The following is a 14206-nucleotide window of genomic DNA, read 5'->3' on the forward strand; positions in this document are numbered from 1 at the left end:
GCCAGGGAAGGTCTAGGCTGGATGTTAGGAGGAAGTTGTTGTCAGAGAGAGTGATTGGCATTGGAATGGGCTGCCCAGGGAGGTGGTGGAGTCACTGTCCCTGGAGGTGTTCAAGAAAAGACTGGATGAGGCATTTAGTGCCATGGTCTAGATGACTGGATAGGGCTGGGTGCTAAGTTGGACTGGATGAGCTTAGAGGTCTCTTCCAACCTGCTTGATTCTATGATTCTATGGTCTACAGTTTTAATTTGATGGTCAGTTGACCAACCAGACCTAGAAGGTGTCTTAGCAAGTGCAAGAAGTGGCAGTCTCACCTCTGCTTCCTCCATGCAGCTCAGGAAGATGGTAAGAAATGAGGACTAAATCTACACTTTGTACTTTAATGTTAGTTATGGTAAAATATCAGTGCTTACATTTCCTTCCTTTCTGTTTTCCCTCAAAAGATATAATCAGAGAATTTTCAGGTTGAAAAGGACCTTTAAGGGCCATTTAATCCACCCCCCCTGCAGTCAGCATGGAGATCTTTACTTAGATCAGGTGCTCAGAGCCCCATCCAGCCTGCCCTGGATGGTTGCCAGGGATGGAGCCTCTACCAAGAATCATAGAATCAACCAGGTTGGAAGAGACCTCCAAGATCATCCAGGCCAACCTATCACCCAGCCCTATCCAGTCAACTAGACCATGGCACCAAGTGCCTCATCCAGTCTTTTCTTGACCACCCCCAGGGATGTTGACTCCACCATCTCTCTGGACAACCTGTGCCAGTGTTTCATTACCCTCCTTGTCAAAAATTCCTCCTTACTTTTGAGGATCAAGCAGTTTAAACTTTGCCCTTGGTGTGGAATTCCAGGTCCCATCACTTTAGAAAGGTCACTGAAAAGGGGTACTCACCACCATTTTATCAGCATGGAACATCCTTTGATAGCAGACACCTGACTGGGTTACCACAATGCCTTGTCCATGTCTGCGGTCATCCAGCCACGTCCCTATGTATCTCTCCCCCCTAGATGGTAACAAAAAAACCCAAATGATGTTTTGTTTCCTGTTTTATTACACCTCACACAATTTGATGTAGCACTTCTTAGTGTGGCTAGTAGGACCAGGGCAGGGATTGTCCCTCTAGACTGGGCACTGATGAGGCCACGACTCAAATAGTGAGTTCAGTCTTGGGCTACTCACTCCAAGAAGGACATTGAGGGGCTGGAGTAGGTCTAGAGAAGGACAACAAAGCTGGTGAAGTGTCTGGAGAACAAGGTTGGTGAGGAGCAGCTGAGGGACCTGGGGTTGTTGAGCCTGGAGAAGAGGAGGCTGAGAGGAGACCTTCTGGCTCTCCGCAACTCCCTGACAGGAGGTTGGAGCCAGGTGGGGGTTGGTGTCTTCACCCAAGTGATAGGACAAGATGAAGTGGCCTCTAGTTACTTCAGGGGAGGTTTAGGTTGGGTATCAGAAGAAACTTTCTCACTGAAAGTGTTCTCAAAGACTGGAATGGGCTCCCCAGGGAGGTGGTTGAATCCCCATCTCTGGAGGTGTTGAAAAGAAGCAGGGATGTGGTGCTGAGAGCCACTAGTCTTGGCAGAGTTAGAGAATGGTTGGGCTGGATGATCTTAAAGGGCTTTTCCAAGTGAACTGATCTCAATGGCCTTTACCTATCTTTGTCTTCCCAGACTCCATATCCACTCTTCTTGTCACTTTCCCACTGTCCAGTGTATTTAAATGGATGCTCAGCTGAGATGTTCTCCAGTATCCCAAACCCTTCACGCATGTTGTCTTTGAAGTAACCTTTGTAGACCATATCATTCCCATACCTGCAGGGAGAGAGACAAAGACTTTAAGGCTCACCATGAGCTCTCTTCTCTTCAACCTCACCTTCAAAAGCAAAATTACAACCTCACCCATAAGGCTCACCATGAGCTCTCTTCAAACACAAGCATGAATGCAAGCTTATAACCTCACCTATAAGGCACAGAAGATGCAGTGGCAGGTAATTACAGTGGTCATAGCTTGCAGAGAAGCTCTTACTCTGTAATGATTAGGAGGCTCAGGTTTGTGAAGCCACAGTGTCTATCTTCACAGCAAAGCTTCTGGTGCCTGACTTCATTACCCTGGGTTTTACCCCAAGCCGGGAACACAAAATGAATGGAGTCCTTTCCCTTCACCCCTCCCCTCCAGAGCTCAGCTTTGGGGTTTACTTACTCACAGATTCCATAGCCTCTCATCTTGCCCTCGTACCAGTGGCACTTGTAGCAGTCATAGCGGTCTTCAGACTGGCGTGGGACAAGGCATATTCCAAACCTACCAGGGACGTGTGGCAGAGGTCAGCATGGCAGAAAGTGACTCAGTTGTTCTAAATGAGGCCTGACAACTAAGGATCTTCTAGACTCCCAAGTGGATTTGCATGGTTGAGGTCAGTTCTACCTCTGACACTATTTCCAAGTGACAATGCACTTGGTCCAAGGAAGATCTCATCTCCTTGTGAGATGCAGTCACAGCTTTTCATTGCTTCTACAGAGCCACTTTTGGTGTTCTTGGAGTTTTCAACACTGGTCAGGCCACACCTTGAGTACTGTGTCCAGTTCTGGGCTCCTCAATTCAAGAGAGATGTTGAGGTGCTGGAAGGTGTCCAGAGAAGGGTGACAAAGCTGGTGAGGGGCCTGGAACACAAACCCTATGAGGAGAGGCTGAGGGAGCTGGGGGTGTGCAGCCTGCAGAAGAGGAGGCTCAGGGCAGACCTCATTGCTGCCTACAACTACCTGAAGGGAGGTTGTAGCCAGGTGGGGTTGCTCTCTTCTCCCAGGCAACCATAAATAGAACAAGGGGACACAGTCTCAAGTTGTGCTGGGGGAAGTCAGGCTGGATGTTAGGAGGAAGTTGTTGTCAGAGAGAGTGATTGGCATTGGAATGGGCTGCCCAGGGAGGTGGTGGAGTCGTTTTTGCTGGAGGTGTTGATGCCAAGCCTGGCTGAGGCACTTAGTGCCATGGTCTGATTGACTGGACAGGGCTGGGTGCTAGGTTGGACTGGATTAGCTTGGAGGTCTCTTCCAATATGCTTGATTCTATGATTCTATCCTATGTCTATTTTAGCCTACCAAAGCAATTGTTTTGGTCTAAAAAACTAGTAGAAGAGACCTCAAGTGATCATTGACTCCAAGACCCCTGCTAAAGCAGGACCACCAGGGCAGGTCACACAGAAATGCATCCAAATGGGTCATGGAAGTCTCCACAGAAGGAGACTCCACAACATCTCTGAGCAGCCTTCTCCAGGGCTTAATCACCCTGACAGTAAAGAAGTATTTCCCCACACTGAAGTGGAACTTCCTGGGTTCTAGTTTGTATGCATTGGCCCTTGTCCTGTTACAGGGTACAACTGAGAAGAGACTGCAACTTTTTCTTGATACCCACCCTTCAGATAGTCATCAATATTAATAAGGTCCTCTAACAGTCTTCTCCAGGTCTCTCAGCCTTTCTTCACCAGACAGATGTTCCAGCCCCTTCATCATACTTGTAGTCTCTGTTGGACAGTCTCTAGTACACCCCTGTCCCTCTTGAACTTGGGAACCCAGAAGAGGACACAATACTCCAGATGTGGTCTCACCAAGGCAGGGCAGGGGGGGAGAAAAACCTCTGTTGGCTTCTTAATCCAAACAAACTCCAATATTTGAAATCGTTTCTCTCTGTCTTATTCTGGAAGTGGTGTAAAAATTAGAAATCTGAAAGTCTTACTTCCAAAAAGCCTTGGAAGAATAACCTTTGAATCCCAGGACACTGTTTTTTCCCCCCTGAAAAGTTCTCAGATAAGAGAGGTTGTAAAAGATAACTAAAAATAGCTTCTTTTATTTTTTCCCCCCAAGGAATTTCCAGTGAATAAATCCACCTTGATTTAAGAGATCAGGGGTCAGATTCATCCAGCTCAAGGGAAATGTCTGTATCTGGTAGTTATGGAGAGGGTTGGACTTGATGATCTATGAGGTCTCTTCCAACCTTGGTGATACTGTGATCTGAACTGGTCATCTGTTGCACACTTCTGTTGCAGACAGTGCCAATCCACTCTAGGTTACAACATAGCCTTAAGCTGAGTGTACAACTACCTGAAAGGACATTGTGGAGAGGCTGCTGCTGGGCTCTACTCACAGGGAACTGGAGACAGAACAAAGGGGAATGGCCTCAAACTGAGACTAAGTAGGTTTAGACTGGACATTAGGAAAAAGTTTTTTCAGGGAGAGAGTGGTCAGGAGCTGGAATGAGCTGCCCAGGGAATTGGTGGAGTCCCCCACCCTGGATGTGTTTAAGGGTGGTTTGGATGTGGTGCTTAGGGCTATGGTTTAAGGTGAATCTTGTAGAGTAGGGTTCTAGGTTGGACTTGGTGATCCTGAGGGGCTTTGCCAACCTGGATGTTTCTGTGCTTCTGTGTCAGATGAATTGGGCAGTAACAGCAGAGTCCCCCTACAAGATGTCAGTGTCCCTGCTCTTCTGAGAAGAACTGGTTCTTGCTTTCAAAACAAGCCAAGAATCACCCTGCTTTTTGAGGCTTACCCGTGCTCCAAGCCATCTTTGAAGTCTCCAACGTGGTTGCGTCCATCACGCCACTTCAGTGTCCCCCTGCAATTTGAGGCAAGGATTATGTGAGGGAGATGACCAGCAGCATTCACAGCTACAACAGAAGGTAGCAAGGCACAGCCTAGAAATGGTTGACACCAAAACATTTCCCCAGGAGACAGACAAATTCTCCCAGCAGCTCTTGGTTTGCGCTGCAAGGAGCAAACTGAGTTTGCACTGGAGAAGAGGAGGCTGAGGGCACTTTATTGCTCTTCACAACTACCTGAAAGGAGGATGGAGTCAGGTGGGTGTTTGCCTCTTATCCTGAGGAGTGATAGCATGAAAGGAAATGACCACAAATTGCACCACTGGAAGTTTAGCTTTGATGTTAGGAACAATTTCTGTACTGAAGGAGTGGTCAGGCACTAGAACAGGCTGCCCAGGAAGGTCACTGTCCCTGGAGGTGTTCCAAAAAACATGTGTACTTTGGGACACAGTTTAATGGCCATGCTGATGTTAGGTCAATGGTTGGGTTCAATGATCTTAAAGGGTTTCATCCAAGTGAAACAGCTCTGTGATTTACTACCATCATGTTTTCATGCCCCGTAATGAAGGGGAAGAATCCTCTTCCAGTTTCTCTAATCTCAAAAGCATTATGTAGAGTTGCTGGGTCATCCATTTAGGGCCCTTTCACATGATCCTCTTGTAACTGCAATGCAACATGTGATTAAGCTGAAGTTCCAGCAGGGCACATCCCTGCAGACAGCATAATGACACCGTGGTCCAGCACTTCATTGTGCTGAGCACTATGAAAACAAAAGAGACAAGCACTGGCCTGGAGCGATGGTATCTCTCCATCTGCTGTGCGTGGGGGGTTGCAGAAATGATTACACGAGGTAAGAATGCAACAACGAGACTGAAACAGTCAACACGATGGGCAAATTACAGCAGAGCCATGCCCTGTCACATTTCCCTCCCTCCCAGTCTCCCACTCCACCCACACCCACTCACTGTTTCAATTCTTGCACCATCTCAGACTTAGGGAGCTCCCTACACACATCCAGGGACAACAGAAGATGGTGCAGTACCAAAACCATGACACATCTGTTTGACTTTCACTGAGGTTGTTTTCAACACCCACATGAGACAGGTTCTTGTTCTTTCATCTATAGGTAAAGGAGCAAATTGATTTGGAGTGGATTTAAATTCCATCTCCTTTTGCTTTGCTAGGGTGAATGCTAGCAAAAGAAGGGTGAGCCATGGGGAGGGTTGGAGTTCCTTCTCAGTGAAGGCATCTCCTTCCCTTTTGGGAAAATATGGCCAGATAATGGGGGAAAAAAAAACTTCCCCAAAAGAGTTGTTGAGCCCTGGAACAGGCTGTCCAGGGCAGTGATGGAGTCCCCACTCCTGAAGGTGTTTCAAATCCATGTAGATGTGGTGCTGAGGGACACCATTTAACCTGGCAGTGCTGGAGTAACGGTTAGACTCAATCTGGCAAGTCTCCTCCAACCTAAACAAGTTGCATCAGGGGAGGTTTAGGTTGAGTATTAGGAAGACTTTCTTTGCTGCAAGAGAGGTCAGGCATTGGAACAGGCAGCTCAGGGAAGTAGTGGAGTTACCTTCCCTGAAGGAACTCAAGAAATGTGTGGTTATGGCACTCTGGGACACGGTTTAATGGCCATGATGGTGTTGGGTTGAAGGTTGGACTCAATGATCAGACAGGTCTTCTCCAACCAAAACAGTTCTATGACTCTATATGGTTTTCAATTGTCTAGATAATAATTTGGGTGATAAAATGGATTTTGATAGCACAGGACCAAACTGTGATAAGATTTTTATGCCCCAGGCTGAGATGTTGAAAATAAACATCAGCTCAAGTCTAAGTCCCTAATTAGAGGCATAGTCCAGTGCAATGTGATCATTACCACATTACTGGGGCAACCTCTGCAATTTACTGCATAAATCAGTAACACCAGAAGATATCTGCAGTAGGTCATGTGTCAGGACTCAAGCTTTGAGCCAAATGTGTGCCAGCTGCCCCTCAATCCATCCTCAATTCCAAATTGCCCTCTGGAAGTGAGATGTGAATCTGAGAAGCTGGCAGACATTGGAAGATCACCAGCCCGGAGCCTGTGATCTAGGACCTCAGCATGGAATGGATCACCTCATGTCCAGAGACACTCTGGGACATCTCTACCTCCAGATCTCCCCATCCACTAGATTCAGGTAGTGCTACACAGACATCTTTGCATGTCCTTGCTCAGGACATGCCCCTTGATGCAAGGAGCAGCTGAGAGAGCTGGGGTTTGTTCAGCCTGCAGAAGAGGACGCTCAGGGCAGACCTCATTGCTGTCTACAACTACCTGAAGGGAGGCTGTAGCCAGGTGGGGTTGGTCTCTTCCTCCAGGCAGCCAGCAACAGAAGAAAGGGACAGAGTGTGAAGTTGTGGCAGGGGAGGTCTAGGCTGGATGTTAGGAGGAAGTGACAGAACAAGAGGACATAGTCTCAAACTGCACCAGAGCAGGTTTAGGCTGGATGACAGGAAGAAGTTCTTGGCAGAAAGAGTGATTGGCATTGGAATGGACTGCCTGGGGAGGTGATGGAGTCACCATCCCTGGAGGTGTTTAAGAGGAGGCTGGATGAGGCACTTAGTGCCATGTCTTAGTTAATTAGAAGGATTAAGTGATAGGTTGGACTCAATGATCTCAGAGGTCTTTTCCAACCTGGTTAATTCTGTGATTCTGTGAAAGGGACAAAAAAAAGAGTCTCCTTACTTGCCATGTGGCTTTCCCCAGTGCCACTCGCCCTCGTAGGTTGCACTCTTGAACTTGCCCTCCAGCCTGAAGACATAGGTGAAGAAGCGGCGGGATGGGGGCTCGGTGCCTTCACCAGTCTTGCCCCACAAGGGGAAATCTCTCTTCCCATTTAGTGCCTGGCGGACAGCCTGGTTCAGCTTCCACTGCCAAACAGCCTGGGGGAACAGGGATGATGAGTTCATCACTCCGACAAGTGAGGAAAGCATAATAGCTCCCCAACAAGAGATACTTCAGGAGCAGCAGCAAGAAGCTGTTGGGTTCCCATCACTTCTGTGCCATTCAGCAGGCTGGGCTGCCCATCTGCAGCCTCAACAGGAGGTGCTGGTTTGAGTTCTGCAGGTTGGATGCTGCAGCAATGCACAATAGGTCAGTCTCACTTAAGCCTGACTTTCACCACCACTAATTGCCAAGGGAAGTTTAGGATGGACATGAGGAACAATTTCCCCCCTAAAAGGGCTGTCAAGACCTGTCCCAGTCTGCCCAGGGCAGTGGTGGAGTCCTCATCCCTGGAGAGATTGAAAAGCTGTGGAAATGTGGTGCTGAGGGACATGGTTTAGTGGTCACCTGGCAGTGCTGAGTTAACAGTTGGACTTGATGATCTGAAAAGTCTCTTCCAACCACAACCACTCTGTGATTCTATAATTGGCCTTGTGACAGGACCACATTGATGTACTGTCCCAAACTCTGCTCGGGGCAGATGGCTTACAGCACCTGGATATTTGTCATCTACCATCAACTGTTTAAGCCATATCTGGCCAAATTATACAGTGCTGGCTCCACAGAGAGGGAAAAAAACACCAACAAACCACACACTGCTAATTGTTCTGCTTTAAATAACTTCTAAACCAGGCAAAATTAGGAGTGGAAAGGCCTCAGGTGTGGAACCTACTAATACATCTTCTGATCAGGAAGCTAAAGTCAGTGAGACACTGGAACAGGTTTCTCAGGAGGTGTCCCCTCCCTGGAAGTGTTCAAGGCCTGGTTGGATGGAGCCTGGAGCAAACTGGTCTAGTGGAAGGTGTCTCTGATCATGGCACAGGGGTTGGAACTAGAAGATCTTGCAGATCTCTTCCAACCCAACCCATTCCATGATCCTGATGCTCAGCAGGATTTACTCTTTCACTCAGTAGTCAGTGTTTTGCCTCCACTAGAGAGCTGCCCTCTCCTCTATGCCATTCTTCTGTTTCCAGGTGGCACAGAAACACCTTGCCCACTGCTAACCTTCATCTGTGGGTCTTTGGCAGTGAGGAAGAATGTTTCTTCAGGGGTTATGATGCGGAGTCCATACCTGTGAAGCAGAAGACATTGCAGTGACTATGAAGTACTTAGTTTCTCAGGCAACCAGCACTTCTACACTTCTCATTCCTCTTCAGAAGCTAAGGGTTCTTTTGGAGTTAGATTTTTTTTTCCTTCTCAGGAGGCACTCAACTAGTCAATTCATCTTTATTCTCTAAGTCTGGAGTCAAAAGCATTTGATTTGGAGAAGAGAAGGCTTTGAAGACATCTTAGAGTAACCTTTCAGTATCTGATACCTTCAGTATCATCTTTATTCTCTAAGTCTGGAGTCAAAAGCATTTGATTTGAAGAAGAGAAGGCTTTGAGGAGATCTTAGAGTAACCTTTCACTATCTGATACCTTCAGTATCATCTTTATTCTCTAAGTCTGGAGTCAAAAGCAATTGATTTGGAGAAGAGAAGGCTTTGAAGACATCTTAGAGTAACCTTTCAGTATCTGATACCTTCAGTATCATCTTTATTCTCTAAGTCTGGAGTCAAAAGCATTTGATTTGGAGAAGAGAAGGCTTTGAAGACATCTTAGAGTAACCTTTCAGTATCTGAAGGGGGCTACAGGAAGGCTGGGGATGGACTATTGATAAGGTCTTGTAATGACAGGACAAGGGGGAATGGGTTTAAACTGGCAGAGGGGAGATTCAAACTAGATGTTAGAAAGAAGTTCTTTGCAGTGAGGGTGGTGAGACACTGGCACAGGTTGCCCAGAGAGGTTGTGGAGCACAGAATCACCCAATGTGATCTTTGATCTTTGATCACTTTGGGTGATTCTGTGCTCCACAACCTCCCTGGAGGTCTTCAAGGCCAGGTTGGATGAGGCCTTGAGCAACCTGTTCTAGTGGGAGGTGTCTCTGCCTATGGAGATTCTGTGCTCCACAACCTCCCTGAAGGTGTTCAAGGCCAGATTGGATGAGACCTTGAATGACCTGTTCTAGTGGGAAGTGTCCCTGCCTATGTCAGGGGTTTTGAAGTGGATGAGCTTTGAGGTCACTTCCAACCTAAACCATTCTATGATTCATTCTATGATTCTCTGATTATTGATGGGTTTCAGTATGTCAGATTCAAACAGCACAAGTCCAAGCTGCTATGAGCCCATCTCAGAGGTGTTCCAATTAGCCAGAACCAAGCCCATTGGGTGGAAAGGAGATGGGACCAAAAAAAAATGGAACCACCTTTTTTTCTTTTCAGTTTCATAACCCAGTTGAACCCTTCTCATTTTTACCTCCAAGCAGCAATTTTTCACTTACAGTCCTGGAGCTGATTTCTCCTTGTAGTTTTCATCTATCCATACAAGCTTCAGATCAAAACTCTGGAAGCTGTTTCCCTGGAACAAAAGTGAGAAGATATTCCTGTTACTAATGTAACACTTGTCCCTGTTCTGCTAAGCCATTGAACAAGACTGGTAGCACTGAATTCTTTCATTCATGGTCCACATATCAGCCTCACACTGATGACAGACCTCAGAGATAGAAGAAATGTAGAAGGAAGACAAATCTTAATCACTTCCATGGTGTTCCATAACTCCATGGCTACAACTAACAGCAACAGACCTTCTCAGGCAGAATTTACCTCCACAAGGCTTTCTTCCCTATCCCATGACAGCATTCCCAACACCCAGTATGTCCCTGGCACACAGCATGTCATCATGTCATAGATGATCTGGATGAGGGCATCGAGTCAGTCATCAGCAAGTTTGCAGATGACACCAAGCTGGGGGCAGATGTGGCTGGGTTGGAGGGCAGAAGGGCTCTGCAGCGGGACCTTGACCGCCTGGACAGATGGGCAGAGTCCAAGGGGATGGCCTTCAGTAGCTCCAAGTGCAGGGTGCTGCACTTTGGCCACAACAACCCCATGCAGAGATACAGGCTGGGGTCAGAGTGGCTGAGAGCAGCCAAACAGAGAGGGATCTGGGGGTGCTGATTGATACCTGCCTGAACATGAGCCAGCAGTGTGCCCAGGTGGCCAAGAGAGCCAGTGGCATCCTGGCCTGCATCAGCAATGGTGTGGCCAGCAGGAGCAGGGAGGTCATTCTGCCCCTGTACTCTGCACTGGTTAGACCTCACCTTGAGTGCTGTGTTCAGTTCTGGGCCCCCCAGTTTAGGAGGGACATTGAGATGCTTGAGCGTGTCCAGAGAAGGGCGACGAGGCTGGGGAGAGGCCTTGAGCACAGCCCTACGAGGAGAGGCTGAGGGAGCTGGGATTGGTTAGCCTGGAGAAGAGGAGGCTCAGGGGTGACCTTATTGCTGTCTACAACTACCTGAGGGGAGGTTGTGGCCAGGAGGAGGTTGCTCTCTTCTCTCAGGTGGCCAGCACCAGAACAAGAGGACACAGCCTCAGGCTGTGCCAGGGGAAATTTAGGCTGGAGATGAGGAGAAAGTTCTTCCCTGAGAGAGTCATTGGACACTGGAATGGGCTGCCCGGGGAGGTGGTGGAGTCGCCGTCCCTGGAGCTGTTCAAGGCAGGATTGGACGTGGCACTTGGTGCCATGGTCTGGCCTTGAGCTCTGTGGTAAAGGGTTGGACTTGATGATCTGTGAGGTCTCTTCCAACCTTGATGATACTGTGATGTCCAAGCTTTTCTTATGATCTGCCTAAGATTTGGAATCCAGGTGGCACAGCCCACAGATGCTCACAAGTACACCACTCAAGGAGTCACCATTGCAATCAAGAAGAGACCAAAGCAGAAGAAACTAAAATGGATGAAATAGCAGGCAAAGTCTAAATTTAATATCACATCTTTCTTCCACATCCAAAACCCAGATTCCCGTGCTGCAGAGCTTCTGTCTGCATGGATCTAGTTGGCCAATATTAGGTACAAACACCATGGAGTTCACCACAAGTTGACAACTGATGTAACCACTGGATTTAGTGGAAGAGGGAAGGGAAGGAGTTTCAGATACTCAGCACCAGAGTCCTCATTATCAAACCTCTGCTGGCAGCTCAGGCTGATCAGACAATCGTTTTGGATGGAAGAAACCTCTAATTCATCAAGTCCAACTGTTAGCCCAGCACTGCCAGGTCACCATTAAGCCATGTCCCTCAGCACCAGATCTCCATGGATTTGAAACCTCTCCAGGGATGGAACTCCACCATTGCCCTGTGTGGCCTTAGCCAGGGCTTCTCAGTCTTCTGGGGGAAGAAATAGTTCCTCATGGTCAACCTCAACCTCCTGTTCTAAACCTTGCTGTTCTGTCACTTTTTCCCTGAGAAAAGAGACCAATCTCCACCTGGCTCCAACCTCCTTTCAGGGAGCTGTAGACAGCCAGAAGGTCTCCCCTCAGCCTCAACAACCTCAGGTCCCTCAGCTGCTTCTCACAAGATGTGTGTCTAGGCCCTTCACCAGCTTTGCCGTCCTTCTCTGGACCTGCTCCACATCCTCAATGTCCTCCTCGGAGTAAGAGACCCAAAACTGAACCCAGGATTTGAAGCATGGCCTCATCAGTGCCCAGTCCAGAGGGACAATCCCTGACCTGGTCCTGCCAGCCACACTATTGCTGATCTAAGCCAGGATGCTCGTGGCCCTCTTGGCTACCTGAGCATGTGCTGGTTCATCTTCAGCTGACTGCAGACCAATACCCTCAGGTCCTTTCCATCTGGGCAGCTTTCCCTGATCCAATCCTGTCCAATTATATCTTCCCAAGCCTCAATATCAGTTATAGCAGCAGAAGAGACTTAGTGAGTGGGAACCACTGACTGAACAGAGATAATCTGCAATGTAGATATCTCCATGTGAGCTACTTTGTGCTCTCAACCTAGTTGAGGACATGATTTATCTCACCCTAATTTTTGGCATCTGAACTAGGCCAGGTAGACCACACCCAGATGGCTCATCCTTCTCTCCCCTGACTATAAAGGGAGCCTGGGGGCACTTGCTCACAGCAGTGCTGAGACATCTACAATGTAAAGCTGGATGAGATAATCACCACCCTATGTCCTCAGGCTCAGACCCTGCAAGCTGAATAGGACTTCTCAGCATCGTGTTTGGAAGAGTCCCATCAGATACATCATCTCACAAGGCAGTCATGTGTGTGGACACCTGAGGGGCTGGCACATGACTAAAGAGCAAGAAAGGTGCACATGAAGAGAGCCCTGCTAGGCTACAGGAGCTGTCATTCAGAGCAAGCCAAGCTGGGCTTGGCTAACATACTGCAGAGCAGCTTTGATCACATACTATTCATCTAGCTACCCAGGGATGCAGACTCTCCCTGTCTGTCCCACACCCAGGTCCAAATTCCTGAAACAGCCCTAAGAGCACCTGAAACTTCTGCTCCCATGCCATCAGCTAGCAGAGTCAAACATGAAAGCTCCTCCTTAGTCCTATGCATGAGTGCTTACAGCAGAATGTCTTTGACTCATCAGGCTCCCATTGGTCTGACCAGCAGCCAAGCTCTGCTGCATGTTCAATATCCAAGGAACCCAAAGCTGAGTGTCCTTTCAATCCCTCTGAAGGGCAGCAGGCTCACCTGGATGATCACAAGAACATCATCAAAGAGCAAGATCCGGTCTGATCGATTGGTGCTGGCAGAGATGGGAAGATTTTTGCTATCTTCCAGCAGCCTCCTTTCAGGTACACAGAGGATGTCCTGCAGAAAAGAACCCCAGAGGTCAAGATGGAGGACCAAAACCACCAAGAACCACCAGGATATGGGAAAGGACATGCCACTCAAGCCAACAGTTCCTGCAGAGACCATCTGACCCACAGCACAAGCTGACAGTCCAGCAGAACTGGACACAGAGCTCAGCTTCTAAAGTGCCCAGTGACCTGGTTTCTTCCAGGCTTCCACATTGTCCTGCTCTGTTGGCTTCCAAACCTAGCCTCAAATGCTTGATCCCTACTAAGTCTCCTCCCTGTGTAAGAATCACAGAACTAAACCGGTTGGAAAAAGACCTTTGAGATCATCAAGTCCAACCTACCACCTAACACCTTCTAATTTACTAAACCTTGGCACTGAGCATCTTGTACAGTCTCCTTTTAAACACCTCCAGGGATGGTGACTCCACCACCTCCCTGGGCAGTCCATTCCAATGCCAATCACTCTCTCTGACAACAACTTCCTCCTAACATCCAGCCTGAGCCTGCCCTGGCACAGCTTGATGCTCTGTTCTCTCATTGTGTTGCTGCTTGCCTGGCAGAAGAGACCAACCCCACCTGGCTACAGCCTCCCTTCAGGGAGTTGTAGAGAGCAATGAGCTCTGCCCTGAGCCTCCTCTTCTGCAGGCTGCACACCCCCAGAAGTGTAAGGCATCCAAAAGAACTCCCCCTCACCAAGCCACTTTCTCTGTCTGTGACTCACCGTGAATTTGTAGCTCAGGTTTTTCCATAAGGACTTGGTAAAACAAGCTTCATCCAGGACTTGGTTGATGAAAGACTCCAGCTTCATGTACTCCTTGATGGCACTGATAACCACATCCTTCTCAGAGCCCTGATCAAAAAAGGCAAGGCTTGAGCAATGCTTCGGGCATGGCTGTGTAGTACACCTACTCTCTGGGCTACAGCTGTGAACAGACCTCAGCAACCCTGAATCCAAAGGGTTCATGAGAGCTAATTCTCCAAGCCCCTATGCAGGAA

At 48.2% G+C, this 14206-nt stretch overlaps 1 protein-coding gene across 6 annotated transcripts in view; it reads right to left on the minus strand.

Moving 5' to 3' along the window:
• ALS2CL (ALS2 C-terminal like) overlaps window positions 1-14206 on the minus strand; it is a 79139-nt gene that overhangs the window by 19933 nt on the left and 45000 nt on the right. For all 6 annotated transcript variants that reach the window (XM_064162416.1, XM_064162415.1, XM_064162419.1 and 3 more), the window contains 9 exons: window positions 13932-14060; window positions 13101-13220; window positions 9886-9962; window positions 8571-8637; window positions 7308-7504; window positions 4531-4596; window positions 2194-2292; window positions 1647-1805; window positions 892-1003 (listed from right to left, as the gene is read on the minus strand). In XM_064162416.1, the coding sequence (XP_064018486.1) occupies window positions 892-1003; window positions 1647-1805; window positions 2194-2292; window positions 4531-4596; window positions 7308-7504; window positions 8571-8637; window positions 9886-9962; window positions 13101-13220; window positions 13932-14060 (1026 nt within the window). The remainder of the gene's footprint in view (window positions 1-891; window positions 1004-1646; window positions 1806-2193; window positions 2293-4530; window positions 4597-7307; window positions 7505-8570; window positions 8638-9885; window positions 9963-13100; window positions 13221-13931; window positions 14061-14206) is intronic.

The sequence above is a fragment of the Pogoniulus pusillus genome, chromosome 23 (genome assembly GCF_015220805.1).
Source record: "Pogoniulus pusillus isolate bPogPus1 chromosome 23, bPogPus1.pri, whole genome shotgun sequence".
Taxonomy (NCBI): Eukaryota; Metazoa; Chordata; class Aves; order Piciformes; family Lybiidae; genus Pogoniulus; species Pogoniulus pusillus.